Source organism: Acartia tonsa, chromosome 2 (genome assembly GCF_053477335.1).
Source record: "Acartia tonsa isolate MP-2025a chromosome 2, ASM5347733v1, whole genome shotgun sequence".
NCBI lineage: Eukaryota > Metazoa > Arthropoda > Copepoda > Calanoida > Acartiidae > Acartia > Acartia tonsa.
In genome coordinates, this window is record NC_137261.1 from 54,907,731 (window position 1) to 54,935,478 (window position 27,748).

The following is a 27,748-nucleotide window of genomic DNA, read 5'->3' on the forward strand; positions in this document are numbered from 1 at the left end:
TATCCATCTCTTTTTAGTGGTCCGTATCTCCCTCATTTTTACTACGGCCCATGGCTAATTTTTGAGACATTTAGTCCCGCTACTAGCTAAAACTTTTTTGGGCCAAAAATTAATCTAAAATGCGTCATGTTCCGCCTTTAGAAAGTGATGAATAATTACTACACGAAACAGTACATGGACAACCGTTAAGCTTATGTCTCGGTTAATATTGGGAGGTAATAATATTAGGTGTGTTGTCAGAAAGAATATTTTTGTTATTACTTGGATCTTATACCAAATTATCATGTACTGTAATACAATGAAACTTGTAGTTGGCTAAAATAACAATCCCCAAATCCACCCCCTTTAAACTCTATTCCCTCTCCTCCTACTGTCATAATATCCACGTAAATTCTATCTTTTTTTTTCATTTAGAAGGTTGCATAATTCATATCATTAATCTAAGAGTAAGGTCCTATTATCTATATGTGAATATTTTTAAAGGCTAAGGATTTCTATAATTAGGGTTATAATTGTTCGTCATAAGAATGTCAGTAGGGTCATCTTAAAACTGGTTGATTTTATAACTTTTTTGACCACAATCTTGTATATGATTTAATTATCCTATTCATCTTATTTTTGGAATGATTCATAGTACAACAGGGTTCAATATCATAAGCAAAGTATCTCTATAATTAAGTCCTAGAAGATTAAGTATGTCCATAAACAGTATCATTATTTAGTCAATTTCCCAACAAATAATATACTATTTTGTTTAGACTTAAAAATTTATATTATATTGTTTAATTTCTGTCACTCTACAAGTGCTTATTTCCGTTTGTATTAAGGTGTGATTTTAGAATTTTTCCTTTTGTGGATGTGTTCATCCTTGATTTAATTCAATAAAAAATGACGAACAAATTAACTAAGAGTAGCTTTATAAATAAAAAAATAAACAAGGATGACGTCATTCATAAAAGCGAAGCTCTGAAACGGTAGGACAAACGAACATTAACATTGATTGAGTGTCATAACTGAAAAATCAGAACATAAATGTATCAATGTCGAATCAAAATTGTAAGTAAATTTGTTGAAAAACTACTTAAATACAGGATAATGTTTAAGGACATACTTATTACTTACGTTTTTAGGACTTGATTATAGAGATGTTTCGCTTATAACATTGTACTTTGTTGTCGTAGGAATCGGTATTCCAAAAATCAGATCAATCGGATAATTTTATCACGGGAAAATTTATTGTTTAAAAAAGTTAAAATTCAACATGTTTAAAATGGACGTACGGACATTCAAGTAACGGTTATAGAGTTGCTACGCTTTCTAAATCGTACCTAACTACTACAGAAATCACAATGCAAAGTTTGAAATCGATAGGATAATTCTAAAATGCCTAAATTATGGAGAAAAAAAACAATCCGTTCCAGACGTGCGTGGACAGACGGACGGACGGACCGACCCTAATTATAGAAGAGTTTCGCTTTTGATTATAAGAAAAAAAACTATCGACTAAACAGTTGTTATTACATATTATTTATTAGAATGTATTTAACCTTTATTTACACTAATCAGAAGGGTTTTAAGTAAATTACTTAGGGAATATTTACATTTTTATATTTTAGCAGCGCTTCTACTCTATCATCTAGTTTCTCAGTATGTCTGTACGTCAATGCGTAACTTTGTCATGGAAATTACCGTATTGACTATAAGTTTCTTATTTGTACATTTATAAACTTAGATTAATATGTAAATTATTTAAAATATATTTCTTAAAAATCTGTACCTTATGTATCACACCTGCCAAAAATACTTAAAAATAATAATCCTATTTAAAAATTTCCAAATATCAAGATGTAATCAAAATACTTTTACTGTATTACAGATATTTTGGAAACGAAGTAGCGGGTTTCGTTGTATTTCCACAGTAGCTTTTCTCTTATTTCTGCGCGGATCCCTAACCCTGCGGGGTCAATTTTCTAACCCTACTGGGGTTCTGTCAAAGCTACTGTAAAAATACGACGAGACCCGCTACTTCATTTTCATTCCATGATCCCAGATATTTTATTTAAATTTTTGTTAGCTTGATACAGCTTCGCTACTTTTGGATGTAATTACCCTGTATGGGTGATTTGCAGAAAAAAAATGAGAAATGTTTTATTTTTCACTAGCTTTACTCTTTAAATGTAAAGAAGACAATGAAAAGTATTCGGGAAAAAAATCATAGTCTACAGCAAAAACGTCCAAGCTTTTTTTATTTGGTGGGGGGATAAAAAAATTGAGGTTGCCGCCTTCATTCATTCATTTGGGGGGTGTTTTTTAGTTGGGGGGGGGGGGGGGGGGGGTAAAAATATAAAATTTAAAATTGAACGTCCTTGGCCTAGAGAACAGGGATAATTGAGAAAACCTATTTTATGAGTCACCTATAATGATTTAGGTAAATAAAATTAATCTTCCTCAATATAAGTGTTAATTTAAAGTTAGAATGGAGGTATGATAATCTTTGTCTCCTACTCTAATTTATTACAGAATACTTTTTTGTTGTCAATGGTTCAGGTTTTAAAAACAATAAACAAGGTACAAATATCTATTTATAAAAATTTTAATCAACAATTTAGCAAACTAAGATGTATACATATTATTTGAATCTTATAATTGTACATTCTTTATCCGCGGAAAGCTGTTTATAATACGATGCGAGAAATAACTATTACTTTTTCTTTACGCTGTCTCTCAAGAATTTCAAGACATTTTTTCATTATCAACAAAATATCTCATTGATAAACTCACTTTAAGGTAATTTTGAGAATAGTCCTTTTCGAGGCAACGCCCCTTAAGGGGCGATTCGTCGTATTTTTAAAATGACTTTTTACAGGTTATTTTAGGTTAGGGTAGGTTATATTGGGTTAGGTGATATCCCCACAGGGTTAGGCAATTGGCCCCGCAGGGTTAGAGCCCCCCCCCGCTGGGGCTAGAATTAGTAGAAAAGCTACAGTCAAAAATACGAAGAATCGCTCCTTAAGGTTCGTTGTCACGAAAGGGACTATACCCGAAATTTTATTCTAAAGAAAATTTATGTTAAAATATTACATAAACTTTTTTTTAATAATGCTTGATTATCAATTTAAGTAAAAAAAAGGATTAAAACCACTTGTACATCTAAAATGTTCGCTATGGATTATATAAAATTTTTGTTCGAAATGGATAATGATATATGATGGGTTACACAGTTGACAGTAGAAAATGGCTCAACTCGACCTAAAAAAAAAAAATTAGATAAAATAAATAATAATGTATTTTTTTTTAATTTCATCTTTAACTAAATAGTGTTAAAAAGATTTATTTTCTTATGAAAATCTATAACATGAGAATATAATTTCCAGTATGGCTTCGAAACCGATTAATATCCGCTGGAATAAAACAGGTTCTTAACCATAATGAAAAATCATGTATAGCATCGTATTATGGAAAATTTTCCACGAATGTTAAATAAAAATAGCACGGACCTTCGGTCCCTCGTGGCTGACAAAACTGGTTTAAATACTATATTTTATTATTTAATATTTATTCCGCGGAAAGCTGTCTATAATACTATTAATATTCATTAATTTACCTTAATATTAATCTTCTAATTTATTTGAATTATTAAACTACACTGACACCTAAAATATAAATTTGTTTAAATTGATGAAAATCATTTGAAATTAGATCTGATGGAATCTAATCGTTTTTTAAAACCTGTCCTGGACGAATAAAAAGCTTTCCTGAAATGAATAATATAATTGGTACAGTGTTTAGCTAGAACTCAAAGAACAGAAAAAAAATTAAACGCAAAATTATATTGATATTTGCGGTTATTCCCCTAGAGGCCTCTAGGGGCACTTTAAGTGGAAGGGGGGGAAGTGGACACCGCCCCATTTTTCAATTTCATAAAGAAAAGTAAAACATATTTGTAACAAATTAATCATTAAAATCTTATTTTTACTGATTTGGGTAGTTTAATTTATTTTAACGAGGTTATTTCTAAATCAAATTTATAATCTTAACCTAAAATAATCAATACTTATGCATTATTCTTAATTGAAACTTGGATCTAGTGCAGTTCACGGTAAAATGTTCCTAAGAACAATTATCTAAAAAAATCTATGAACTTTAAAGGCTACTAGCTGCCGTACATGCCGTTAGCTTGACTGAAGAAAATCAATCTTTTTTCGCGCATTTAATGCGCTGCAAGATAACTCTAATTTTTAAATAATGGATATTCTCGATTTGTGTAGGCCTTCGATAGGCTCATATTGATGTGCGGGAATAATGTGTTAGTTCAGTCTAGTCGTTTAGCCGCTAGCAGCATTAAAGTTCATCGATTTTGGTAGGTAATTGATCCCAGGAGATTTTTACCCTGAACTGCACTAGATCCTGAAACTTTAATGTATGTATTGTTTACAAGAGTTAGGTGTTAATAGTATAATTGCAAATATATTTAGCTAGTTCCTAAAATATATAATCACATAAGAATTCTAGCTCTTATTGGCCTAGAATTGTTTTGTAATTACTTTTGCCGATGTGTCGACAGAATGGCACTTTTAATTAGTTTAAGTGTCAATTGGGAACCTGATATGTTTAACTTTGGGGTGTTTCTCTCTTTATACAATATTCATAAATGCCAAAGATCTAAAGGGATAAGACAATGGCCGATAAATCGATGTAGATCTCCAAAGATGATACACAAAATCACCCCTTCTGTACAATAAATTATAGGTTAAAACGTTTGAACACTCAACTAATAAAAAATTCATTAAAGTCTCCAAAGTTGTTAAGCCAACGATTAAGAAACCGTTATTATAAAACTTTGGGGACTAGTGCAATAAACAGCCCATAGTCCCCTAGCTCTCTTAATAAATGCAGTAAGCTGGTATATGGAATCCGAAGGAAATAAATTTCTCCCCTAATCTTTTAACAGGTTACAATAAATTATCTTTTGTTTAATTGGTTGACTTTAACTAGATTCTTTTTACACTTCTATTGCATTTTTTGACAAGCTGATACATAAAACAGTATATAAAGTTTTAGAATTACTTTAAAATATAATTTTTGTTGAATAGCTGTCATTTAAGGTTAATCCGTATAATAAAGTAACAGGATGTGTGTTTGTCTGTACCGAAGGATTTCGCTAACCGCTGAACAGGGTAGCTTCTTATAGGTCCCGGAAAGATTTATAACTATTTTGGGGGAGGTTACAACCACCCTCCCCAGAGAAATCGAGAAAAAAAAATAAAAATAACGGACAAATTAGCAATTAGCTAAAAACATAACTAACACCATCTATCGACAAAAAAAAATATTTATAGTAATTAGCTGATTTAAAATAGATCGAAAAGAAACAATTTTACGTGTCCCTAAAGGCCTCTAGGGGCGTGGCTGCTAGTTAAAGTTATAGAGTAGATGTGTCTTGCTTAAAGGAAATCTGAGTGAAAAACTAACCCAATACAGTTTCAAACAGACAGATTAATAATTGGAATTATCCTCGCAGTTTTATATAATGAGAACATTAAAAGACAAGTTTAATTAATATGTACTTAGTAACAACAAGTAAAAGAATAGAGGGGGCATGAGACATAATCAACTCTGTCCTGATTTTACATTGGGTCTTTGAAATAAGCTAATAGCGTCGAAAATATTAACACAGCCGAGTCCCTACAAAAGAATAGAATGCAATTTGCCAGCAGATGAAAAGGGTCTCCTCCACATATGGTCAGGTAGTTGTCTGGAATATTCATCTATACTCATACATTTATTGTATTGACCACAGTTGAGTATATCCAGCCCCCCTCCCCCCTCTACCGCAAACACACGCGCACGCACCTGCAAATTTACCCAAGCCCCCCCCCCCCCCCCACCTTCTAATAATTAATTATGATATTGCCTCCCTCTTTATTCCACAAGTAAGTAGTAACAACAAAACAAGAGAGGGAGAGGAAATTTACATTTAAATCTACAACCTTTCATCCCCCAATATTTATCAGTACCACTACCTATAGCCAAAATTTTACAAGTATTTTTGAAAAAAATAATAAATCGTCCATTGTCTTATCTCTGTATCCATCAGGGATAAGGCAATGTCCGATAAATTGATGTACATCCCCAATGATGATACAGAAAATAACCCCATGCTGTAGATCACAATTAATGGCTGATACGTTTAGGCACTCAACTTAGATAACCAACCAATCATAATTCAATGAAAATTCCCAAGGTTTTTAAGCCAACGAATAAAAAAACAAGTTTATATAATAATTTGGTATTAGTATATATAATATGCAAACCAATATCCCCTTCCTCCCTGAACTAAAACCACCTATGACATGATGCCTTGTGGTTTCTACTATTCCAGACTTTTGTAAATCAAGGACAGGAGTTATTTATAATAGTTTGGGTACTAGTATAATACACTTTCTAATATCCCCCCCCGCCCCCCCCCCCCTCCCTGAACTAAAACCACCTATGATATGATGCCTTGTGATTTCTACTATTCCAGAATCCGGTGGACAGGAACCGGTTCTCATCCATACGAAAAAACTATTTCTAGCATCGTATCATATCCAGCTTTCTACGAATATAGAAATGTACAATCATAAGATTTAACCAGTTTTTTTAGCCGGTGCCTTCGGCACCTCGGGGCTAAAAAACTAGTCTTGATCTTATAATTGTACATTCTATATCCACGGAAAGCTGTTTATAATACGATGCGAGAAATAGCTATTCTAATATCCACTCCCTCCCTGAACTAAAACCACTTATGACATGATGCCTTGTGGTTTCTACTATTCCAGACTTTTGTAAATCAAGGACAGGGCTTATTTTCTGAGATAAAAATGATACTTTGTTATATTGATGCCAATCAGTATTGTCAATAAATCACTAAATAAGACATTTGTTAGCTGTAAGTTTAATGTTTGTAGGTGTAACTGGAACTGGACAAAGTGTCTCAAAAATTTGGCGTGTTACGTCATAAAAATGAGGGATTGTCCATCTCTTTTTTAAGAGTTTCTACTTCTTCTCTCATCTCTCTTATTTTTATGATGTCACATGGCTAATTTTTGAGACACTTTGTCCAGTTACTTGTTGGTTAATTATTGCTATTTACAAAAAAAATCTGCAAAAAATACTTATTTAAAGTTAAATGTCAATATTAACAACATTAAGAGGGGGGGGGTATTTTTTCAAGGGAGATTTCGCTTGAGATATTTTAAGAGTTATAACCTTCCCTGGACCTAAAAGAAGCTTGAATAAAAAGGAGAAAATCGATCCAGCTGTTAGCAAGATCTTGTGGTACAGCCACACACACACAGACAAACATCCTGTTACTTTATAAACGAATAATTTTTCAATAATTACATATCATATTCGTATCTGCGGTTAAATATATTTATTGTTTATTCAATAATATAGATATCATGGACAGGAATAAGTATTGTAAAGATAATTTTATTAACATGGAACATATTGTACTTTCACAACTCAGCAGTTGCAGCCTGAAGGGTTGCTTTGATGTGGCTATGGATTATTAAATACTAGATTAGCTTCAGATATAGTGTTAATGATTTGTTGAATGCTGCAAATGTCAACAGTGACCATTTAAAAAGACTGTAGCTAAATATTGTTATTTGAGAGTGTTTTAGTCTTGTGTAAATTAGACTGAGCTGGATCTTTAAATCATTTCAATGGTGCGCCGAATTTCAGCCAATCACAGCGCGGCATTTCGTAAAATGCTGTGCTCTCATTGGTGGGAAGTTGGCTCACCCCGATTTGGCGCACCATTGAAATGATTTAAAGATCCAGGTCAGGTAACCAAAGTTTTAAAATTGTGTTATGTTTTTTGGTTAAAAACTTTTGGTACTTTTATTAAATTTTGTTTGGTTGCTTCAAAACTTAATAGTATCCAAACTTTTCAACCACTAATTTAATCTGCAGAAAGGATAATTTTGATTACACAAGGAAAAGAATTAGAGGTTGAACACTCACCTTTATTTCCAGAAAGAGCATCGGTATGTGCATTAGGATATATAAGTTGGAAGGAATTTTAATGTTAGAGGGAGATTTGAAATCTGCATCAAATTTTAAGGATTTTTTTTTATAAAATTCATTTTTGTATAATTCTTTATCTAAAAGCGGAAATACAATTTACGTTCATATATTTTGACCAATAGGATAGGTGAATTGGAAACTACCTGCGCTCTAACCGGTTGAATGATGTGCGACACTTCAGCTTCTCCAATCAAAGCGCAGATAATTTTCTATCCACTAATCACAGATGTCAAAATTAATTAACTTAAATTGTATTTCCGCTTTTAGATAAAGAATTATACAAAAAACGAATTTTATAAAAAAAAAATCCTTAAAATTTGATGCAGATTTCAAATCTCCCTCTAACATTAAAATTCTTTCCAACTTATATATCTTAATGTGCATTATATTTTCTAATCTTAATATGTATATTTAATTACCTCTATCATTTTATTATCTTCTCCAGTATTAGTGTCTTCTTATTTGTTTTATATTCTTTTAATAACAACATCTTACTGATACTTATCTGTTTTCTATTATCATCCTCAGAAAGAGGATCCGTATGTGCATTATATTTTAATTCATATATTTACTTACTTCTATCATTTTATTATCATCTCCAGTATTAGTGTCTTCCTCTCTGTCTTCTATTCTTTCAATATCAACAACCTATTTATCATGGATTATTTAATTAAGGTAAATAATAATAATATGTTATAATATGTATTGTTAAACTGAAAGCTGTAAGCTCAGTCAAGGAGATCTTGAAAATAGCAGCAGAATAAATGGCATAACAGGGTAAAATTTAATGGAAGCTTTAGCTGTCTACAGTGTTTACAGTAACAAAATGGGGATAAATGTCACTGCGTTTGGCTTACATGTTCTAAAGCGTCATAGTAGAGAGAAAGAGAAAGGGAAGGAGAAGGAACCCCTCTAGAAAAGAGATGGGGTATAGCCTATAGAGTATTTTATGACGCCAATAAAATAGGCACGTCAAAAGTGGTGACATGTATCCCTATTTTGTTACCCTTCAAAATGCGTTGAAAACAAATTTATGAATGGGAAAAACTCGAAGAATCGCAAACTTCGCTTATAAGATATCATTGGACAAAGACTTAATTTTAATTATACAACTTTAATTTAATAGTCCTTGACCTCGTCAGTATCTCCTTCACTGTCCTCCACTTCAGCCTCGCTGGGAGGTCGGTACACACTAGATCCTAAAAAACGAGTTCTTGTAAATATCAAAGATTATTAATTACTAATTACACCATTACTTTCTGACTTTTTTTGGGGGGGGGGGGCGGGGGGTGATTTTTTATTTATTAGGGTGGGAGGGGGGGTGTATTTCCCTTGATTCTACCATGTTCATAACTTAACTTTATCATGCAAAGGTTTAATTTAACAAATTAATTAATGTGTTTAGAAAATTTCGAAATTTAGCGGTTGCGCTATTCGAATGAGTAATTAATGTAAAAAACAGCATAAAACCAAACTTAGAAATGAAAATTAAATAGCCTAATAACAACCAGGAACCTATAGGAAGCTTCCATAAACTGAAGAACTTAGTTTAGTAGTTGTCAAAATCTTAAGCTACGGACAAAATACTATACTACTTTGTATAATGGATAACTAATGTACATATTATCATACCTTGTTTAGGTGATATGTTTTCTTCTTTAGTTTCTTGTTTAGGAATTGGCTGGAAAGCTGACTCTCGAAATCCAGGCCTACAAAAATTTAATCAAGATGTATTATCTATAATATAAAGTAGCTTGATGTCTGCCTATCCGTCTGTCCTTCCGTCCCTTAAGATCTCGATAACCACTGAACCGATCGGATTCTACTCTTCAGGGTATATACCTATTGGTCCTGTGGTGGTTTTAAGCTATTTTCTAAGAAAAGAAAATCTACCCCAGTTTTTTTGTTTATGGGGAATTTAGTTCACTTAAAACTACTGGCAGCACCAGAAGTTCTTAATTTTTTTTTTAATTACCTCTTGGGGCAAAGCCGCTAGTTCCTTATATTAAACTAACAACATCTCTGTGTATGTATGTCTGTTTGTAGGATCTCGCTAACTGCTGAACCGATATGGTTCTCCTTACATTTAGCTTTCTACAGGTCCTGGGATAGGAGGGTTTATAACTGTTTATTTGGAGGGTTGATAACAACAAATCACCAAGAACAATCGCCAAAAAAACAATTAAAAATCTGTTAAGTGCCGCTTTGTCAACTATCCCTCAAAGTCCTCTAGAAGCTTAGCTGCTATATAGTATTGTAAATGATTGATATTGACATACTTTTAGAATTAAAATACAACTCTAAGTGCTTTGATCTTTCTGCATATAAAATGTTGCTTTGCTTGTTATATTTTATGATAACAAAGCTTCTCTGAAAAATAAAGCGGTGGTAACCATTTGTTCTAAAACCGTTTGGCTAGTATAGTCCTTGTTGGCTTTAAGTTTGATTTTATCCTCTACAGTGGCGTGCACAAAGACTCACAAGGGAAAAGTAAAAAAAAGAGTAAGGCAGGCCTTACCCCCTTCTTCACGCTTATAATTATATTTGGTTCTTTATAAGATAAAATAAGAAAATCTAAATAATTTAAGATTCCTACTCTGCTGTGTAAATATTGATGGAAAAATCAATTTTGTTGATTTGTTAATAATGTTGGTAAAAATTGTTCACACAAGCAGAAAATAATTTCATCACATCAAAATTCTGATTGTTTTCAGAGCAGGGTTTTACAGACATTGAAAAGAGTGATATCACAATAGTATTTCAGCATTTAATACACTAGAGGTAAACTGTTGTCTACTGATTTGGATGATTTTTTTAGAACCAACCTCAAATTAGTTGGGAAATGAAATTGAATATATATTTGGTTGGTTGTTTAGTTATAAAAGAGTTAGGGAGAAAAAAAATAAAACAGACAGATGATAGAAAGAGATGTTTATCCTTACAGAAAAGTAACAGGATGTGTGTCTGTGTGTGTGTGTTCTCCTTAACAGTTTAGCTTCTCATAGAACCTGGGATGGTTATTAAGAATTTTGGGGGAGGGTATCCTCACCCTTTCAAGAGAAAGCACACCTGGAAAGAAATTACCATCCCCCCCCCCCCACAGCTAGCTTAAGCCAGGTACAATTTTACCTGAGCATACCAAAGAAACTAACTAGCAGGGGTGTTCTTGGAAGGTATTGTGAGTTCATAACCACTCTTACTTAAATCGTAGCTGTAGCTTCCCTACTATGATTATTTTCAAAATACATTTTCTTGGCTGCTGGGTTTCAATTTTTCATTCTACAAGAATTATGAAATGAATTGTTTGTTTCAGCAAGCTAGTTTATAAAGTTTAAAGAGCAAATCTAACTGTTAACTGGATATTTCAATCATATAATCTAATCAATCAATGAAAAATAATAAAAAAATTCATATTCTTTTACTAATTATAAAATTTTAAAGCAAATACTTTCAAAGTTACATAATCTACATTTAGGCTAATAAACCATCCTTATCTTTTATTCAATTGATGAAAGCAATGATAAAAGCCTGGTGAATCTGTATCAGATTGTCCCAGAATATTTCTGAGACAATTCTGAAACACCTAGTCTATTTTTAATTTCTCTACTGCAAATTATATCTTTGATTCAAAGATAAATAAGATTATTTTAAACTTAATCATCTGAAACAAGTAAACTGAAATATTTCTTACACTAACATTAAAATATGGCATGGTCTGTGTCTATTGTGGCAAAAATATAAGGAGAGTAGGTGATACTGAAATAGTTTATAGTATATTTAATTCTCAAAAAACGCATGGTTAGAGCTATACTACACAACAAGAACAAACTTCTTAGTAGAAAATATAGAGATGGTGATGGAGATGGTGACAGAGAAGGTGATGGAGGGGGTGAGAATTGAGATGGTGTCCCAATGGTCAACCTTATTCTATTTGGTCCTGATTGTGGTATCTGCCTAGGGTAAATGGCAGACACCAGAGTTCGAATAAAGACTACGGCAGTGTGAACAGACGTGGACACCTTACTATAGAGAAGCTACGCTTCTCTAGCATTCACTAGACAAGAATCAACATCTATTTCAGTTGTCACTTTATTGAAGGTGTAAAGGATACTAAAGCTATATACAACAAACAATAACTACATGGATAGGAATAAATGATCATAACATAAAAGCATTATAATACATATACAATAGTCAGTTTGGGCAATCATGATTCCCCATCCCTGGAAAGGGTGGGGGGGATTAAGAATACAGTTAACCATAATATAAATACATATGGATTAGGAATAAAGATGGTTAAAGATAAATCATACAGTAAAACATAGATAATTGCAATGGTTAGGTAGATGGCTATCCCTGTCTGGGGCAGGCAGGATAGCCCATGGAGCAGCACAATAGGTAGATAAGCATAGAGGGGTTGAGTGGTAGGTCTGGGTACTAAAGAGGGAAGGTTTGATGATTACTTGTGACAACAACAGTCTGTGTGGGGGCAGGTTTAGATCCTTTATCCTCAGGGTTAAGGTGGTGCTGATAACTTGGTGGTTGAAGGGGAAGGTTCCGGTGCTTAAGATGGGAGAGGGAGGGGTAACACCCCTCCCTCCATTTGCAGGACAACTGAGAGATAAAATCAGTACCGTTATCTGACATCTTTTCAGGTGGCTTCATAATTGTAGAATAACAGGATTTAACTAGGTGCGTAGCATCACTATAATGTCTTGGTTTCTGCATGGTCCAGAGCTGCCGCATACCACAACTCTCCCCTCGGAAGGCTGGAGGGGTTGTCTGCACCGCCAGACTTCCGACAGTGGTGGCGGCCTTCAGTTTGTTGTCCTTGTGGAATGGGTCCGCCAGGATACCAGTTGCTGGACGGTGGTGGACTCCAGCCCTCCCCAGGTCTAACGGAATCGGCTATATCTGCTGGAGTAGCTGGTCCTGTTGGATCTTCTGGCCGTTGGATGTGTACCTCTGAGGCCACCCTGGCAACCTCCAGGGGTGGCACAGCACATGAGGGGGCTTGGACCAACAGCCGCCTGGTGTACACCTCTGCAGATTTCTCCACTGGGCTGGTGGTCTCCATCGTGTTGGTCACCTTGCTGCTGGCAGGCTGGCTACTGGATGCAGGCGCAGTTTCTTCGCCCTCGGGGCTGATCAGGTTCATTCGGCTTCCAGGGTCTCTGTCAACGCGGGCAGGTGGTGGTTGGCATACTGTAGGAGCGTTGCCTCCTTCAGGCTCATTCTGGACATTGGCAGGGTGGTGCATGGCAATCCGACCTGCGGGGTAGGGAAAGGTAACAGTCCACCCTTTATGCCGGAGGCTGTCTTGGATCTGCAAGGGTGGCTCCGCTCTAGTTGGCTGGGAGACAGGCCCATCCACGGACACTGCTGCTAGTGGACTGGAGGCACAAGGCTCCGGATTTCCTCCCCTAGCCTGAAGGGGTCCAGGCACATTGTCTCCATCTTGGGTAGACATAATTGTTGGGGATCCTCTACTTCTATGGTTAGGCTCGGCACTTGGCGCATCTAGTTGTGTTACTCCCCAGGCAGCGGTCAAAGCTTCTTCAGTTTGGCTGGTAATGGCTGATACCCTGGCTCCTGGGGCAGATGCAGGGGGCGCAGGCAAGTTTGGCCCAGCCCAAACTTCCTGGTACACCAGTGCAATACAATTACCCTGGCTTGGTTGAGGGAGGTAGACAGCTGGATGCAGTTGAAGGTGAGGGACAGCTGGACTCTCCCTGCTGGCTGGGGGCTCTGGCTGGCTGGGGGTGACGGGTGTCACCCCTTCCTCTGGGGCTGCGGGCTCATTCCGGGGTCCAGGTATCTCGGTGGCGGCGACGGTTGTCGCCCCAGGCACCAGTGTGGGGGCGCTGGATAGCACCCCCCAGTCTTCACAGGGGTCCAGGTCTCTCGGTGGCGGCGACGGTTGTCGCCCCAGGCACCAGCGTGGGGCGCTGGATAGCACCCCCCAGTCTTCACAGGTGGCGGCGACGGTTGTCGCCCCAGACATCAGCTTGGTGGTGCAGGGAAGCACCTCTCGTTCCTTCCAGGTGGCGACGCCGGTTGGCGTCCCATACATCGACTCAGACTCGCTGGCTAGCGCCTCTTGCCTCTCCCACTCGGCGGCCGCCAGGGCCTCCCCGTACACCGTCCCGGTGGCGCTGGGTAGCGCCCCTCGGCTCTTGCTGGGGGTGACAGGGGTTACGGACACCGGTCCCCTGTGGTTGCGGCTGAGGTCCAGGCCAACCCGGTTGGGTTCAGCCGCTCCTCCCAGCACGTTGATCCTGGCCACCATGGTCCCAATCTGAGACACAGACTCCTGGGTAGCCGCGGCCCCAGCGGCGGCAGCTAGTTGGGGTGACGGCTGGGCATCTCCCTCCAGGTGGACCTGGGTGGCAGACTGGTTGCATGCAGGTTGTTGGGCGGCCTGGTGTTTCTTCGTTGCCCGGTCCCAACCGGTTCTACACTTGGCGGCTGTGTGGCCGTTGAAGCGGCAGCGCCCCTTCGTCCAGCTGGGTCCCATCAGGCCGGCTTCCCCAGGGTGTATCAACCTGCCAGGTCTCTCCTCCTCCAGTTGGGGCACCAGCTGACAAACAGGGTCTCCCCTACTAGGGGTCAGGCGGTGCTGGGCTGCTTGTGGTGGCTCCTTGGTTACATTCAGCCTCCTCCCCATACACACAGGTTCCTTCCATCCAACAGCGGCTCTCCTCCCCTGGGTGGCGAGGCCAGCCTCGGCCTTAGCTTCTGCAGGTGCTTCTCCACATGAGGGATCCTGCCTCTGGGTATGCCAGGTGGTTGGTAGCAAAGGCTGTTGATGGTGCCAGTCGGAAAGGGGGCTATGATCTCTGGGGGGTACCTGTGGCCAGTGTGTGGACAGGTACCCACAGGTGGACCAGCAAGGCCCAGAAGATGCCATACTGATGGTAGCCTGAACTGTATTCCGGACTGTCAGCAGACTGTTGGTAGCCACCTGAGTTGGGCCAGAGTTGCCAGCTAGTATTGCGTCCCTGCCAGGCTCCGTCAGCGGCTGGTGGGGAGCCCCTGCGGTGGTTCTGGTTTTGGCAAGGGGTGGCCTTCTTGTTGACTTTCCTAGTTGGAGCTCTGCATCCTGGTGGGCCTCCATCTTCAGCAGCATGGGGGAACTTGGCTGGGACATGTGCAGTGGTTCAACAGAGTAGCGGCATCTGGTCTTGGAATGTGGGGGAACAGCCTCACTGCTGCTGGTCAACCCTGCTCTCTCCGTGCTGGGTAAAGTCTTCCACTGCAGCAGGTCACCAGTCCCCATCCTTAGGCCGGTCCCCAGTCGTTCCATGTCTGGGGGCTCCCAGGGAGGCTTGGGTGGCGGCTCCCCCACCCCCAGGTACGCGTCGGGCATCTGGGTGAAGAGCCTATTCCCCTGGGACAGCTCCCCATCCTCCAGATTGGTGAGGCCAGTGCCAGGGAGGACCTTTCCACCCCAGAAACAGGTGGTACTGGCCCTAGGGCTGGGCCCCTTTGAAATCTCAGTTCTGGTAGTAGTGTCCATCTTGGGGCTGGCCACTAAGTCTCTGAAGCTTGTCACCTTCTCATTAGGCTCAGTTGCATCGTTCAACACCCCCAGGAGGACACCTACAGGTTCAGCAACCCCCAGTCCAGTATTGCTATTTCTCGTACGTTGAGCACCAACTGAACAGGAGCTGTGCAGCGGACATTCAGTCACCCTTCCAGACAAGGGCATCTCAGGGACCAGGGGTCTGTGACCTGGCATGTGTTTGATGTTCACTGTACTCGACACAGTAGGCCAAAGTAATAACAGAAGCAGTATCTTGTAGATATAGGAGCAGAGTAGAGTAGCCGCACCGCAAGGAGGTTCGAGCCGGCTCACCCCTAGTATAAATACTATAGCTGTGTAATTAGGGTGGTAGTCCACGTAGCCGTAGGCTCGGTCCTCCTGGCTCAAGAGTTTCTGTGGCTGGCGCGCCCCCATGATAAGTAGTAGGGGGTTGGTCTGTTGGTGCCAGCGTCTTGTTTAACTGTTGAGCCTGAGTTGTTCTCCTTTCCAGTATAGCTCTTGATTTCTGTGGCAACCAGCGGATCTTAGCTTAAAGGTAACAGGGAATATGTTAGGTATCACAGATGTCTCTAGGAGCGTATCCGCTAGTGGATATGTGGATAGGTAGGTTATCTATATATATACATGGCTACACGCCCATATATATATATATACGTGTATAGGAATATCCCCAGAGCTAGATAGCTTTTCCTCCTTGCTTCAAAAAAAATCACGCTTCCTCTGTATATAGTTCACAACTATGAAGGTCGATGGTCCAGGTACACACCACCACTGCCCAGTGTGGGGCAGCAAGTCAGGCTATGTCCACAGGGTGGGCGTACTTTCGTTCAGTTATCATATCAGTTTCCAGTGTTGTTTGGTGAGGTTAGTATTCACTTACTTGTACCCATGATACAAAAAAAACAACCTTATTTATCACTTGGGTATTTATATATACATATATTTGTTTCACTAACCATTCAGCTTTGAAGTAGGGTTGGCAGGCTAGGAAGATGTTGAGGGTCTGAGCGGGTTTAAGGAACTGGTTTAGTTTTCCTTATCACACTGTAGACAGGGAGGGAGGAGCTTGCAAGTTTTTCTCCTAAAAAAATATCTCTGATGTATGCTATAGAATGGCCCCTCTCCTGTGTGGGTGTGTGTGTGTGTGCGTGGAATCTCCTGTCCTTGTAACGCGCGTCCGCGCCGTCAAATCCGCGCACACGGGGAAAACGCGCTCTCACCCCTCAACTCGCTCTCTCATTGGTCCGCTTCGTCCGTTGGATTTATGATATTTTCCGCACTCTGTTGCGCTATCCGTGAATGGCGCTCTGTGTGTCCGATCGCTAGCCCCACACTACAGACGGACTTAGTCTAGTGTGGGTAGGAAGGGGGAAGCGCGTGAGGGGACGGGGGTAACTCCGTCCGTTCCCCCTGTGAGGGAGGGGGGTAACTGTGTGCTGGTGTAATAGGGCCTTTTCTTCTTAATCCTAGGTTTATCTATTATATCACCCTGATTGTATTTGCCTTCAATGTAGAGGGGCCCCTCCCCTTCCCTTGGAATAAGGGGTGTATTGTTGTTGTTGTGCTGTGGGCTTGAGATTGTTTTGATTGTATATCAGGGTCTTTATTATGTTACATCTAGCTTCTATTTCTGTCCTTATCACAATTGCATAACAGATTTGTTTACCAACTCTGTTCTATTTTTAGCTGTTATCACAATACACAATAATCCAAGCCTGTTCTATTCTTAGATTTATCACAACACAACAATTTGTTTGCCAAGCTTTGCTCATAAATCTATTGTTTGGCCATCACACTAGGGTGGTAATCCCTGAAAATGTGATATAATATCTGTTTTCTAGATGGGTGGCTGCGTTGTAGCCTCTCAGGATACTCGGGGTTGACGTAGTTTTTCTCTGTTCTGGTGCACTACACTCGTATGTTAGCTCGCAGCTTGCAGCTATGTGGCATGTTTCAGCCTATCGGCGGCAGGGAATGTCCCGTCCTGCTAGCGCCGCTTGCAGCTATGTGGCGTGTGTCAGCCTATCGGCGGCAGGGAATGTCCCGTCCTGCTAGCGCCGCTTATCCAAATCCAGCTGATGGCGGCAGGGAATGTCCCGTCCTGCTAGCGCCACTGGTTCGGATCCTGCTATCTCTTGCAGTAAAATTGGCCTATTTTCAGCCGTTTACACTTATTTGGCTTGTTTCAGCCGGTCCGCAGGCCTGTTTCAGCCCTTTTGGCGCTCAATTCTCCGTTAGATATCAGCGCTGCTCGCGGTTATTCATCAAATTTCGCTGTCTCGCTTCCACAACTGCCGGATGCAGAGTTAAACTTTGCTGTCCAGGGTGGGTAATTCAGGTTGCTTGCGTCAGTTTTGCCAGATTCACTGCTGGGAGTACCTTAGCCTCAGATGCGCGTCTGCTCTACACTTGTGGTTCGCCGTAATCTCACACAGCTGTCACCAAAGTTGTGGTATCTGCCTAGGGTAAATGGCAGACACCAGAGTTCGAATAAAGACTACGGCAGTGTGAACAGACGTGGACACCTTACTATAGAGAAGCTACGCTTCTCTAGCATTCACTAGACAAGAATCAACATCTATTTCAGTTGTCACTTTATTGAAGGTGTAAAGGATACTAAAGCTATATACAACAAACAATAACTACATGGATAGGAATAAATGATCATAACATAAAAGCATTATAATACATATACAATAGTCAGTTTGGGCAATCATGATTCCCCATCCCTGGAAAGGGTGGGGGGGATTAAGAATACAGTTAACCATAATATAAATACATATGGATTAGGAATAAAGATGGTTAAAGATAAATCATACAGTAAAACATAGATAATTGCAATGGTTAGGTAGATGGCTATCCCTGTCTGGGGCAGGCAGGATAGCCCATGGAGCAGCACAATAGGTAGATAAGCATAGAGGGGTTGAGTGGTAGGTCTGGGTACTAAAGAGGGAAGGTTTGATGATTACTTGTGACAACAACAGTCTGTGTGGGGGCAGGTTTAGATCCTTTATCCTCAGGGTTAAGGTGGTGCTGATAACTTGGTGGTTGAAGGGGAAGGTTCCGGTGCTTAAGATGGGAGAGGGAGGGGTAACACCCCTCCCTCCATTTGCAGGACAACTGAGAGATAAAATCAGTACCGTTATCTGACATCTTTTCAGGTGGCTTCATAATTGTAGAATAACAGGATTTAACTAGGTGCGTAGCATCACTATAATGTCTTGGTTTCTGCATGGTCCAGAGCTGCCGCATACCACACTGATGAGGACCAATTATATCCCCATAATGACCGTATTGGGGTTATACAAGAAGGGAGAAACTTTTGTTGACGATATACGAGTAGCAGGATGATCTGACATATTCTTGGAAATGGACCCCCCAAGATCCAGAAGAGGAAGGCATTAATCCTTATCCGCTGAACCCTAACCTAACCAAATACTTAAACCCATGGCATTTTCCATGGATCATACCTGAACTAGAAATCAAACAGAACTTCTTCCTCACCCCTAATCAGTTTTTGAGGTCAGGGAAAAATATGTGAGAAATGCCATCATTCCACCTAAATCTGTGACATATGATTGCGTAACAGCACTTTTACTGGTAAAGTTTTACCAGAATCCTCCCTATTCGAGGATGGCACTGATGACTGGATTAGGAAAGACAACTATTCACAGATGGTTCCATAAAATCATGCAATTCATTTTTGCAAATGCACCTTTTATTCAAAGGCAGAGGAATCTTAGACAACCAAATGTCCTAAGAGAATTTTTGGAGGAGGCCCAAGCAGCAACCATAAGGAATAAGAGAACTACAGAAATATACCAGCCATGGCTGCAAGCATATGCAGATAGGTTTAGACTTAACTCCTCTGATTAAAACATTGTTGTGTTAGCTTGGGACTCTACCAGCTTTGAGATCCCAACGCTATCGGAGCATCATTCCCAAAGACGGACCTACAGCACAAAGGGGAAATTTAATGTCCTAGTTAAATTGATTGCAGCAAATATGGAAGGAAGGATGGTTTGTGCATGTAAGTGCAGCTTCCACATCCCCATCGTGTATTGATGAAAGTATGATTAAGTTCTTGTACAACATGGAAACCGCATTTCCAGATGAGGTGCAAGCCCTTATATTAATACTGCAAGGAGCACCCGATAACTATTAAGTTGTCCATCTATTTGACAAGGGATATGCTCCATTTATCCAGCTCCTAGGTCCAACTTTCAAAATGATTTAGGACATGATGGAGGAAGAAACTGGGGGTAGATGCAGATACTCTTGGCCACTCAGAGATAGTTATGGATGGTTCAAGAGAAGCCAATACACCTTGTTTTATTCCTAAGCCTCAACATATCTTGATGGATGAAACGGCTAATTCTTCAAGAAATAGCTGTACTGCATCAAGATACAATGTAGAAGTAGATTTCCTGACTGATTACCAGTTCCACATTTTAAGCAACTATGCTGCCTGTGACTACCATTACCTGGATCCAGGTTTATATGAGCCTGCACCACAAATACCTAAGAAAACATGCTTCCACCTTGTTAAATCGTCCTTGGTACATGAATACAGAAGAGGGCATACATTAACTTTCCCACTAAGAGAGAATGAATTAGAACCCACAGACACGGTGACCTATGCAGACATAGGAAGGCGTATGTCTTTAAATACAAATACCATCAACTGGCTGGATCCGCTTAGGAATGGAGGGGGCATGTTTCCCATGAATTTATACAGACAACCAACTGCTGCTCAGCTGTGTAATTTGGAAGCCATTGGGAACTTTATGATAGTAAATGTTAGAGACCAAGACACCACACAATTTCCGCGCCTCAACAGAGAACTGCTCAATGAATTTTGTAGTGGTGCCTACCTTGCAGACCTTGCAGATAGCTATGCAACTGATATGAGGAGGGCCATGGTCTAAAATGATGCTTATGATGACCTGGAATCCCATCATACAGCTTTGGAGGAAATTCCTGAGTATGTCAAAGGATACCTAATTAGACAAAGAGAAATGCCAGAAAATGGATTGGGGTACCTGGGATGGTATTTTCAACAATTTAGAGAATCAGCATCTGTATGAAAACCCTGGCTGGGTGGAATGCTGGATTCTCGTTATTTCAGGTATCCCATCCCGGAAGAAGGGTGTGGCATTGGCGAGTGGAGTGGAAATTAAGTATACCCATCATAGAGTAAATATGATAGATACTGCTCAATCAAATGAGCACAATTTAGATATTCTAAGGTTTTTTTTTATAAATTCATCATAAAAAAAATTATTATAAAAATGTGATGTAAAAATAGTTGTCATATTCTACCAGTATATTGTTACATGCTATTTTTTTAGATTATTAAACATTTACCCATTGAAATGTTATGTTATATTGTTATATGTTATTATTTTAGATTATTAAACATTTACCTACCAAATGAAAAAAAATATATATATTTCACTTTATTCAAGCCTTCTCAATTTTAATCATTTAAGAGTTTCTGTATATTTAATGAATGTGAACTATAACATTAACAATCCTGTGTTTCCAACTGGCACATGCAGTACATGTTGAAATGTCTTAAGTACTGCCATTAAAATACGGTAATTTACTGCTAAATTACTTGCTATGCTTGATTATGAAGATCTTATTCTGCAAAGAAATACATGTTTAGATGATAAAACAGAGCAGAAGAGACCTTCTTTAATAATTTGTTCAACAAACAAGAAATAGGTTCTGGTATCAATCATTAATGTAATTTGTGTCAATTATCTAATAATATTGTTAAACATGTACTGATATTACCTGTCAGAAACTCTCAAATGATTAAAATTAAGAAGGCTTGAATATAGCAAAATATAATTTCTACTAAGAAGTTTGTTCATGTTGTGTAGTATAGCTCTAACCACGCGTTTTTTGAGAATTAAATATACTATGTAAACTATTTCAGTATCACCTACTCTCCTGATATTTTTTGCTACAATGGACACAGACCTTGCCATATTTACCTGTTAGTGTAAGGATTTTTTCAGTTTACTCGTTTCAGACATATTATAGTTTAGATGATTAAGTTTAAAATACTCTTATTTATCTTTGACTTCAAAGATATAATTTGCAGTAGAGAAATTAAAAATAGACTAGGTGTTTCAGAATTGTCTGGGACAGTCTGATACAGATTCACCAGGCTTTTATCATTGCTTTCATCAATTAAATAAAAGATAAGTTCATCAATTAAATAAAAGATAAAGATGGTGTATTAGCCTAGATGTGACTTTGAAAGTATCTACTTTAAAATTTTATAATTAGTAAAAGAATATGAATTTTTTATTATGTTTCATTGATGGATTGGATTATATAATTGAAATATCCATTAAACAGTTAGATTTGCTCTTTAAACTTTGTAAACTAGCTCACTGAAACAAACAATTCATTTCATAATTCTTGTTGAAAGAAAAATTACGATTTAAGTAAGAGTGGTTATGAACTCACAATACCTTCATAGAACACCCCTGCTATGTTAGTCTCTTTGGTATGCTCAGGTAAACCTGTACCTGGCTTAAGCTAGCTGTGCCCCCCACCCCATGATTTTTTTTGTAGTATTATAGAAGTAAGAAACTAAAAAAGTGGTAAGTTTTTTGTTTGTTTTTTCTAGGTGTAATAAACTCAGGGAAATCCATTTAGGTTTCTGTAGGCACCCCATATTTTTAATTCTCCCCCCCCCCCCCAAATAAAAAAGCTTGGACGTTCTTGCCTATCATATAATATGAATATTACCCCCCCCCCCACAAAAACAAAATCATTAATAATTTTTACCTCCCCCCCAAAATAAAAAAAGCTTGGGCTTCCTTTATATCTCTAGAGGCTTAAGGTGAAACCAGTAGTATAAAAAAAGAAAAGGCAAAATAAGTTTCTGCAGATAAAATATCATTCCCTAGAGATTTATAGAAAACTGAATGAAGAATGAGAGAGCATATCTGTGGGAAATCTAATTTTTTATTTAATCAACAAAGCTGCTCAAATTTTGTAGCTCATTACATACAGATTCTTCCTTTATCATGTAGAATATTTTAGGGCTCTTAAAAGGGATAAGACAATGGCTGATAAATTAATGTACTCCCAAATGATGATAAACAAAATTACCCCTTATGTAGATTAAATTTAGTGGTTAAAACGTTTGAACACTCAACTTAATGAAGCAACCAATAAAAAATCACTAAAGACCCAAAAGTTGTTAAGCCAACGAATATGAAAACGTTATTATAAAACTTTGGGGATTAGCTAATAAACATATTTTATACATAAGATGCAAAGCATCTTGCTAAAATTTAACTTCCCTTCATCGCTGCTTTCCCTCAAAGTGTCTATTAAGCACAAAAATCTCCTCCCATTATTTACTAAGTATATTTGCGATTACTTTTATTTAATGAAATCTTCCAATTTTTAACATTTACAAAACAGCCTGCTTTATTGCATCAAGATCCATGACAGATCTATATAGGAAATAAATGTCTATATATGAGCTCAAGTCTTCCAAGGGATAAATGTTTAAAACTCATAGTGCTCCAATAATCCATAATAAACTCTCATTGCCCAGAACGATAAGACCCAATATTTTACTTTATTAGGAATAAATTCATCTTTTTTATTTCATGTTGCTATTTACATAATGTTGAAGTATTTAATTACTATTCTTAAAACAGAAAATTTAAATTCATAATATAGTAAATTTAAGAAAACTTAGTTTTAAAACAAATTGATTCTAGCGCCACTTTTAATGTGTTCAGATTTACAAACAAAAATTAAAAACATTTTAACCCTTTCGTGACGGTTATATAAAAAAATATATATTGGAAAATAAATTCCTTAATTCAAATTTCATTTTTGAAAGAATGAAAAAAGCATTATTATAAATACGTATCTGAAGATCAAATAAAGAAATCAAAAGAAAAATGGAAGAAAAAGCAAGTGTGAGAGAGAATTTAAAAAAAAAAAAAAAACGCTAAGGCAGAATGTTATTACGTTCATAGTATCAAAGGCTTTTATTTTAAAATAAATAACTGAAATCAGCCAGACAGAAATTCCAACGTAAGTAGTTGAACTTGAAGTAATCTTTATGTGCAATTTAATATATTTATATTTATTTTCTAATATTTCCCCTGTGAATATACAGTGAACCCCCCGCCCCCCCCTCCCCCAAAGAAAAACGGGCATAGAATTGTCAGGGAAATTTTAACAATATCCATATTTCTAATTCTGAATAAAAGAATGCATACCTAGCGGATGCGTACCTAGCATCCAGGGGCTCTGTAATTAAAGGGGCAGAAACAGGCTAGAAAAAATAGCTTAAAACCATCTAAAAATGAAATAACCTAATGCCCCCATGGGACCTATTTGAAGCTTACCTAAAACTGAGAACCCAATTGCTTTAGTAGTTATTGAGATTTTAACCTTCAGACAAAAAAACTTTATATATTATTAGCGTTTGCCCCTTTATCATCTACGGACTAGAAAAAAAGCTTAAACCCATCCCAAGACTTAAATCTAAAAATTAAATAGCCTAAAACCATCACCGGACCGATGTTAAGTTTATATAAAATAGAGAACCCAATCAGTTAAGTAGATTAGATATTAAGAATGAGACATTGAAATCAAATTGACAATGTATTTACAAATAAAAATATTTTTATTAGTTATTTATTGTTGTATGTTGTAAATCATACAAAACTTGAATAGAAGATAAGATAAGATAATAAAGTCTTCCTTGGAAATACTAAAAGCTATACTGACAGACCGACGGCATATAAAGTGGAAAAATACATTCTTAATTTATAATTAAAGCCGTCTATCTTTAATAGCAGATGAAGAATTATGTTTTACCCTCAGATGGACATTTCTAATTATAGAGGTGCTTCGTGTAAAAAATATATTTAATAATAATTAAGCAAGTGATGTTTAGGGTGCTTTCCCATATCGAGTACATATCAAGCATTGAAAATACACTTCCATATTTTATAAACTAGCGGCTTCGCCCCAAGAGGTTTAATCAATCCAATTTTTCGTATTTTTTTTTGGGGGGGGGGGGTAGTTGACCCCACTATTTTAATTTTAGTTTTAAAAAGAAAAAAAAGTATTTTTTTTTTGGGGGGGGGTATTTTACATTTAGGGAGTTGGGGGTGTCCCACCCCCCAAGAAAATAGATATAAACCTTCCCGGGACCTATGAGAAGCTACCCTGTAAAGGAGAACCCGATCGGTTCAGCGGTTAGGAAGATCCTTTGCTACAAACAGACAGACATCGTTCTACTTTGTATTATAGACTTTGTATTATAGATAAACTAGCAGCGGCTATGCCCCTAGAGGCATCCAGGGACCCTTGGGTTAGGGGGGAGTCAAACCACCACTTTCAAGTACAGTTTTTTAAAGAAAAAGTAAAAAAAATTTTTGAGAGGGGTTTATTATTTTCTAGGGGTGATTTCTCCTAGGGCGGTTGTGGTACTCTCCCCCAAAATAGTTATAAACCTTACCAGTTCCTATGAGAAGCTACAATGTAAAGGAGAACCATATCGTTTCAGTGGTCAGTGAGATCCCTTAGTACACAAACACATGTAGAATGTATATCCTGTTACTTTATTATAAAGATTGTAAATTAGAAGGGATAGGTTTTTCCCATAAGCCTAATTCTTGCAAGGGGCCCTAACCCACCGAGGTTTACACTTGATGTGCCTTTACTCTTGATAGGATAAGGATAAGAATTTCTAAGAAATTTTAAAGCTTAACAAGGATAACATTATTTATAAGTCTTTAGTAAAGCTAAAAAACATGGAAAGGTTTACAATAGATTTATACAAAATCTTTGATAGTAGATGCATATCAAAGCTTTCCAACAGACGGACGGACAAAGTAAGTTATATACTGGATGTTCATCAGTATGGGGATGTTTTTTTTTTAATTCCAGTCATTTATCTTTAATAACTGAAGAGAAATTCACAATTACTTCTTTACGGTTTCTTACTGACAGACAGACATTTCAATTAGAGTACAAAGAAACATATGATAACATCCATAAACTTAGTGAACTTAATAAAAATCTAATAAGATAGACAATGTGGTTAAAACATTAGATTTCAATAGAAATATATACAGTAAACTTTAAACATACATCTCTAAAAGCATAAAATCTAATTACTAAAACTTTAGCATAATGGACGGACTGACTGACAAAGATAATTGAATATATGATGCTTTTTAGTCAGCGAAATCCTCACAGACAAATTTGCTTTCTATTTTTATTTTAAAGTAAATCATAATTCTGATTGTGTACCAGACAGACATATAAAGTTCATGTAAGATTTTCTGCTAAAATATTTTTTAGTAGAGAAGCTACTCTATAATTTGAAATGTCCCTCTGTTTTTTTCTAATAACTCGGACCCTAAGGCGGCCTAAGGCCGCTTTGTCACTAGTTCTTAAATACCAGCTGTGCCCCTAGTATCTAGGTACTTTTTTAGAAAAGAAAAAAGGCCTAAAACCATCCAAAGACTTAAATCTAAATAATAGAATAGGCTAAAAACATCACAAGACCTAGTATAAGCTTCCCTTAAAGGAAGAGCTCAATCGTTTCAGTTGTTATTGAAATCTTTCTTTTTTATATAATAGGATTACATATATAACATATAAGTATACACAAAGTAAACACAAATTGATACTAATCAATTTGTTCATGGCTCACCAGAAGAAAGGTCCATCCATAGATTCTGACAAAGGATGTCTTATTTTAGTTTCATCCTTCTCTTGTGTTGGAGAACTATTTGCTAATCTATAGTCCATCACATGGCTAATTACCTGAAGAAAGGTCCATCCATAAATTCTGACAAGGGGTGTCTTATTTTAGTTTTATCCTTCTCTTGTAAAGGAGAACCATATCTTACCTGAAGAAAGGTCCATCCATAAATTCTGACAAGGGGTGTCTCATTTTAGTTTTATCCTTCTCTTGTAGTGGAGAACTATTTCTACTTCTATCTTTCTCTTCACAATCTAAATAAGAGAAGCTCTGTATAGTTCCTATAAAAAGAGACGTCATACTGGCCTACCATTGGTCAATTAAAATGTGTACTAACGTGCCATTGGTAATTTAGTCTATGTATTGACCAATTGGACATTTGTATTGTATGACGTCATTTTCATAGGCACAGCCCGCACAATAAAAGGCTTAAAAATAAATTTTCCAAAACCTAGAAAATTATTTCTCGTATTCATTCGAATCCGGTGGATAGGAACCGGTTCTCATCCATACGAAAAAACTATGTCTAGCATCGTATTATATCCAGTTTTCTACGAATATAGAAATGTACAATCATAAGATTAAAACCAGTTTTTTTAGCCGGTGCCTCCGGCACCTCGGGGCTAAAAAAACTAGCTTTAATCTTATGATTGTACATTCTATATCCGCGGAAAGCCGTTTATAATACGATATGAGAAATAACTATTATTAGATAAATGTTAAGACAAGGAGTTTGAATAAAAAGAAATTTTCTACGCAGTGGCGTGCACAGTGATTCATCAAAGGGATGTAAAACCATTAGGGGGTGAAAAAAGGGAATGCAGGCATTCCCTATTTCAGTTTTAAGGAAGGTACATTTTTATGTAAAAAACTGCATTGTCTTAGGGAAACACAGAAAAAAAGCCCCGAGGTACATTTTTATATTCGTAGAAAGCTGGATATAATACGATCCTAGACATAGTTTTTCCGTATGGATGAGAACCGTTTCCTATCCACCGGATTCGAATGAATATGAGAAAAACTATACTTTAGTATTTGTATTAGGAGTCTAAATTAAATATTTCAAAAATTTTACAAGACTAAAATATATAAATATACCTTTGTTAAGCCAGTATCTGTTTTTGTGTAAGAATTCTTGTTTGGTTTTATCTGAACTGCCTTGCACAATATCATCCTGGTTACCAGCATCTGTAACGCCCATACCTGCACAAACAATAGAGATAATCTAGAGACATGCTCGCTAAATCAGCCAATAGGATACCAGTTGAGGTAAATTCCAGACATGTGATTGGTGAAAACATTGTACAGATTTTGGTACATTTTTCTCGTTCGCTTTATGAGTCAGCTATAAA

The 27,748-nt window shown here is 37.6% G+C and overlaps 1 protein-coding gene across 1 annotated transcript; it reads right to left on the reverse strand.

Moving 5' to 3' along the window:
• Positions 1-2,660: 2,660 nt before the first annotated feature.
• On the reverse strand, positions 2,661-27,636 carry LOC145312873 (uncharacterized). Its single transcript, XM_080152100.1, has 7 exons — positions 27,495-27,636; positions 26,545-26,650; positions 9,709-9,785; positions 9,211-9,275; positions 8,653-8,724; positions 3,605-3,653; positions 2,661-3,249 (listed from the first exon to the last, which is right to left on the reverse strand). Exons 1-6 carry the CDS (start codon positions 27,595-27,597, stop codon positions 3,642-3,644), a joined length of 435 nt encoding a protein of 144 aa, XP_080008226.1. The 5' UTR covers positions 27,598-27,636; the 3' UTR covers positions 2,661-3,249; positions 3,605-3,641.
• Between the last annotated feature and the right edge of the window lie 112 nt (positions 27,637-27,748).